General features: G+C 29.4%; 1 protein-coding gene across 1 annotated transcript; it reads right to left on the reverse strand.

The window, feature by feature from the left end:
* Window positions 1-261: 261 nt before the first annotated feature.
* On the reverse strand, window positions 262-1,936 carry LOC146939052 (uncharacterized). Its single transcript, XM_085752853.1, has 3 exons — window positions 1,839-1,936; window positions 1,290-1,379; window positions 262-580 (listed from the first exon to the last, which is right to left on the reverse strand). The coding sequence occupies exons 1-3, from the start codon at window positions 1,930-1,932 to the stop codon at window positions 444-446; spliced, it is 321 nt and encodes a 106-aa protein (XP_085608979.1). The 5' UTR covers window positions 1,933-1,936; the 3' UTR covers window positions 262-443.
* Between the last annotated feature and the right edge of the window lie 3,972 nt (window positions 1,937-5,908).

Genomic DNA, 5,908 nt, shown 5'->3' on the forward strand with positions numbered 1-5,908 from the left:
TGATTGGTTACTGGAGATAAGTGAATCCATTACCAAACCAAGCATTTTATTATAAGACTTTAGTCAGTAGCCCAACAAAGAAATTAGGTGGAATTCAACCATGAAATACATGATTAACACCTTTGGAATCAACACATTAAAGTAGGAAATGAAATTATTCGGTAGTTTAGAACAATAGACTTATAGCAAAGCAGCAACCACCTCCAAACCATCGAAATCCTTTGACTTAGTAAGAAAATATATATTATTGCATCAACTTAATTGAAAACTAACACAAGCTACAGCTTCCAATATGAATTATTTTCTTTAATTTATTCTTGATGCAATATAGACTCGAAATTTTCAATTTATTAATAATAGTTTCATATAAATACATGGCTTATTTATTTCATATATGATATTTTTAATGTTGACATGAGCCATGTTCATTACACATTAAGAAATCATGTTATTGAACTCAATTTGGATGGTTCTAAGACAGTGCCGTCACTCATTAAAGGAGTAGCAGAGTAGGGATCACGTTTAGGTTTAGTCCATATTCCTTCATAGTTTTGTACATGAATATCCATCTTCGGGTAAACTGAAAAAAGGAGCAAAAATATTAGCACAGTGATCATTGAAATCTGTATATATTATTTAGTTAGTGAAAATATTAATTCAATTTAAAAAAGTCATTTATATAATGTAAATCACTAACTCTAAAAAAAATGTAAATCACTTAGACCCCTCAACATTAACCTTGTTATCAAATTTGTAATACAATATATGAATAATGGCATGCAAAATAACTAAATAATCAAAGATCGTTTTAAAATTAAGACGAAAATCAACATTCAGAAATTATTGTTCACATCAAATTAAATGAGGAAGTTTTTAAATAGGATAGTGACTTACCTCGAGGTGGAGGTGGTGGAGGAGGATTAAGAGGATCATGTACAGGATTAGGCCTGGTTGGTCCATAGTCGTCTCTCTCGTAACGGCTATTTTGATTTTCTGTTCAAAACAAATACCACAATTTAAAAATAATTTGTTTGTATATTTTTTTTAATAAATTAATCTTTTCCTTTAATAAAAATTTTCAATAGTCATAATATCATTCATTATTTATTTGAAAGAGAAAAAATATTTCGTATACTCAAAAGCAAAAAAATAAAATTGTAAAAAACAACTAACATAAATGTGACTAGGTAAAATTGATTTATAGAATTTAAATACAATAATTATGCAATAAAATCTTGATAAATATGATAATTTTTTAACAAGTTGATAGATATGATATAAACACTCACCTGGTGGTGGAGGAGGATTATTGGGATCATGTGCAGGATTAGACCCCGGTGTTCCATAATCATCTATTTCGTATTGTCCATTTTGGTTTCCTATTGAAAATCAATACAACAATTAATAATTTTGTTATGTTTATGTGTTTGATCCATTAGTAAAATAAAACATGAAAAGAACACTATTAATATTTTGGTTTTCTATTGAAAATCAATACCACTATTAATATTTTTGTTATGTTTAAGTGTTTGACCCATTAATAAATAAAACATGATAAATGCTAAGAACACTCTAACTCTTGGTTGAAGTGTTTCAAATTGTTCAGACAAAATCCATTGAACTACTTTAGAAATTACTTAGGATTCGTATTTGTCTCATATCATTTGAAGAATAATCCAATCCAAGAGATCATTTTTCATTAAACTGACAAGTACAGGGATCTTGAACCATAAAACTAATCAAACTCTTATTAACATATACCAATAAATATATTTTTGTAAGAGAAATAGATCGATGTAACTAATAAAGAACAAGGTGAAAATGAAAAAGAAACTAACTTGAAAATAAAATAGGATCCCGAGCCCTAGCTGAGCATAGTAGCAAGAAAAAGAAGAATGAGAAGTATAAGCCACTTCGAGCTTCGAAAGCCATTTTATTTTCTTTATCTCTCACCTGGCCTCTTTGGTTATTATTATATACGATCCACGGTCACTATTATAAGCAAAAATCAATATTTTAGATTCATTAATTAAATGGTGTATGTGGTCTATAATAAAGATCATATACATCATTAACTGAATGAATCTAAAATATAAATTTTTGTTTATAACAGTGATCGGAGGATGTATAGTTCAACTTAAGGCAACGCAACTCATACATTGTGCACAATAAGAGTGGCTTGCAACTTTGCATATAAGATAATATAATTTTATATGGTAATTCAAATTTTATGTTAAAATTCATTGTTCCAATTGGTATATGGAAAATCCTTAAAGTTAATGGATTTTATAATTTATTTAGTCAAAGTTAAATTTACAAAATTTCAAGTAACGTTTAAGAATTCAAGTTTCTTTCTTTATACAATTATACAATGTATTGATCAAATTAGTACTTATAATTCTTTAAAATGTATACAACTTAATTCATATGTGCTTCAAAGAATCGTACATTAGTCCCTATTTATTTTTTGGATTTTGCAAATCTGTCTATTTTATCAAACTTTATAAATTGGTCCCTATAAATTTTCAAAAAATTGCAAATTCCAAGGGAAGTTAACAAGTTTGTCCTTATAATTTTAGTCATTATAATTTCATGTGTACCACATTTTATTTTAAGTCTTTATAATTTTAGTCATTACAAAGTAGTCCTTATAATAAAGCAAATTTTATGGTACATTTGAAAATTCGAGAGTACCGGTTAAATATTTAAATTAATAGTTAAATGAGTTGTTTTTTGAAGGAAAAAAATTATTTTCTAATCACTTACAAATACAATAATTAATTCAAATTTGCCAAAAGTGTCGGAGAAATAAAATTTAATTTTTCATAATTTTTTTTCAAGCACTCTAGTTGCTAAAAATTCACCTCCTTAAGATGAATGAATGAAGAATATGAGGTTCAAACCCCGTTCCTTATATATATAAAGAATGTTCCTACCAATTAAGCTAATTTCACGAAGACAATTTTTCTAAATTTTTATTACTCATAATAGAGAATGTTGATTATTTTTACGATAAAATGTAAAATTTATAGTATTATTCTTATAAACAATGAAATTTTTTTTTCTACTATTTTTTTTTACGAATTGATATTTTCTAAAAATATAGAGTTGAGAATTAACTTTTTATTTTATAAAAATGATCGTTAATTTATAGATTTAAAAAACAAATACATCGATACATCTCAATTTGTGGCAGTATCCTAGAAGCTCTTTTATAATAAATTATTCAATGCTTGTTGTATCTCTTATTATTAAAGTTTAACCCCCCTAGCATCCCCCAACCATAATTTTAACCTAGATTTTTCCTTCCTTTTCCAACGCAATAAATTCTCATATTTGACCTTCTCACCCCTTTGTCACGCAATAAATGCTTCTAAACCCCTATAAGTAGGTTTGACCATCTCATTTAAAGGAGATTATCATGATTTTTTTCCCTCCCTTTGCCATTCATTTCAAATTAGAAAATACCCTTCTCATTTAAATGAAATTGTTTGACCTTTTCATTTAAGATCAATCTCTTAAATGCTCATTTGCCACGCATTAAATGTTGCTTTGACATTCATTTCAAATTCGAAATAAATGCTTCTAAACCCGTATAATTAGGTTTGACCTTTCATTTAAATGAGATTACCCTGATTTTTTCCCTCCCTTTGTCATCCATTAAATGTTCCGTCCTCGTGAGCATAGCTCAGTTGGTTTGGACAATGCATAATTTATGCATGGTCCGGGGTTTGAACCCCGACCACCACAAAAAAAAATGCACCTTTGCCATTCATTTCTCATGGTCAATTTTTTCTTGCAATTAGGTTGGAGTATACATACTTACCATCTTCAGTATTTCTCATGGTCAGTTGTATGCGGCGATATCACGTGTTACTTCGAGAGTAGGTTTAAAGATATTGAAAACTAACAAGGATGACGAAGATACTGATGTAACATCAAATGTGGTTTATCGAGAGGTGTTTCGTAACATATCATAAATTTTGTTGTTTGTATGATTTATCTGAATTAAAATTCTTCCCATGGTATGATTAATGTAGTAAAGACTTATTATAAGACTTATTTCATTGTCATCTTATAAAAGTTTTTAAATTTTTCTTAGTATTTACTTGCAAAATGACATGTGCGTCAGCACGGGTCGGTGTTCTAGTAGTATCTAAATTATCTCATATACGAGACATGTGTTTGTGATTGTCATTTATATATTTGGAGTATTATTCGTCAATAGGACCACATCATACGACATCACGTCTTGCCAACACCAAACTTACTAATTAAGATGCATTATTCATTCAAAACAAAGAAAAGTGCATTGTTGTACTTACTTGCATTTCAATAAAAATCAGTGGGGTTTAATTGTGCATCATTATATTTTGGAGAATGTTAACCAGTGCCCCGAGGCATTGGTTAAGCAGCTAAAAGAGGTAAGATTTTATTAAAAAGTGGTATAATAATTAGTTAGTCAAAAATAACAGTTTATATTTTCAAGATAATTTTTCTACTTTTGGATTCCTTAACCGGACACTGGTTAACAAAACCCTTATATTTTTAAATAACAAAATTTAATCTCGCATCGAGGGTTATCCTGACACAATGTAAATCTCTTCTATTTTTTAAGAAGCAAAATGAGATTTTTTTTCAATAAAAATGCACCTAAACGCAAAAGAAATGCTACGTAGATTCCAATTACAGTAATCCCTCCGATCACTATTATAAGCAAAACTTGATTTTTTAGGTTCATTCAATAAATGATGTATGTGGTCTATATATAGACTACATACGTCATTTATTGAATAAATTTAAAAAGTGAACTTTTGCTTATAATAGTGAGCAGAGAGTACATGATTAAAAGATAACAATGGACAAAACTGCTCTTATATTAAGCCTCGGGATGTTAAGTTGCATCTGCATCATCTAATCATCCGCCTTCTATATCAAAATCATTTTATCCTTATAAACATACCAATTAGAACAAAGCAAGTATATGACCTAAATTATGATTATCAACAAGCTAATAAGAATGGAATTATGATTATCTGCCTTCACTTCCACCCATATATCCTCCCAAAAACTCTTGAAGAAAGCAAAATTAAAATAATCTGAACTCAGACTTTTGATCCCCCATGAGTACCGGAAACTTCACCAAAACTCGACTTAATTTGAAAACTATGAACACATTATAATAATGAAAAAGTGCATATATATGGAATTTTTTTCCGATAAATAGAAATTTTATTAAAAGTAGTCCAAACCCAAAGTCGCAGTGAAAACACTCAACCAATTTAAAGCGGGGAGATTACAAGAGATCCCCAACAATGATTGAGATCGAAGTGGATGTCGCAAGGATAAAGCTCCAACTTCATATGGTGTATCCAGAACCTTCTCCTAGAACCCTAGTGACACTGCATTCTGCATCAGAGAACCAAACCCCTCCGCAATCAATAAGAACAAAAAAGGTGCCTTGTTTAACCCCTTTTACTTTCACGAAATTTTAATCCTATGGTGTGAGTGGTTCGTGAAAGTTTCGCAATGGTATTTCACGCTAGAAATAGCGGTGCTCTTAAATTTATTATGTCTATTTGTTATACTGGACTTCCATTAACCAATACTTACAAACTTCATGAGAACACACAAGTCATTATCCAATATCTCCATTAGTACAAAAGCATGAATCTCTTAAGTATGTAGTCCAAGAAACTCCAAGTAACTGAGTCATAATCTTTTTGAAAATTCTCTTTTAAAAACAAACATTGGCTCTTTCTCATGGCAAGATCCACCAATCATTCACCACCAAATCACCATCACCCAAAAATCTTACTTTTATAAATGTTTGGTTACTAGAGATAAGTGAATCCATTACCAAACCAAGCTTTTTTATGAGACTTTAGTCAGTAGCTTATATAAGCTA

The sequence above is a fragment of the Medicago sativa genome, chromosome 3, assembly GCF_051527215.1.
Source record: "Medicago sativa cultivar Bolivia chromosome 3, Bolivia_mono, whole genome shotgun sequence".
NCBI classification, from domain to species: Eukaryota; Viridiplantae; Streptophyta; class Magnoliopsida; order Fabales; family Fabaceae; genus Medicago; species Medicago sativa.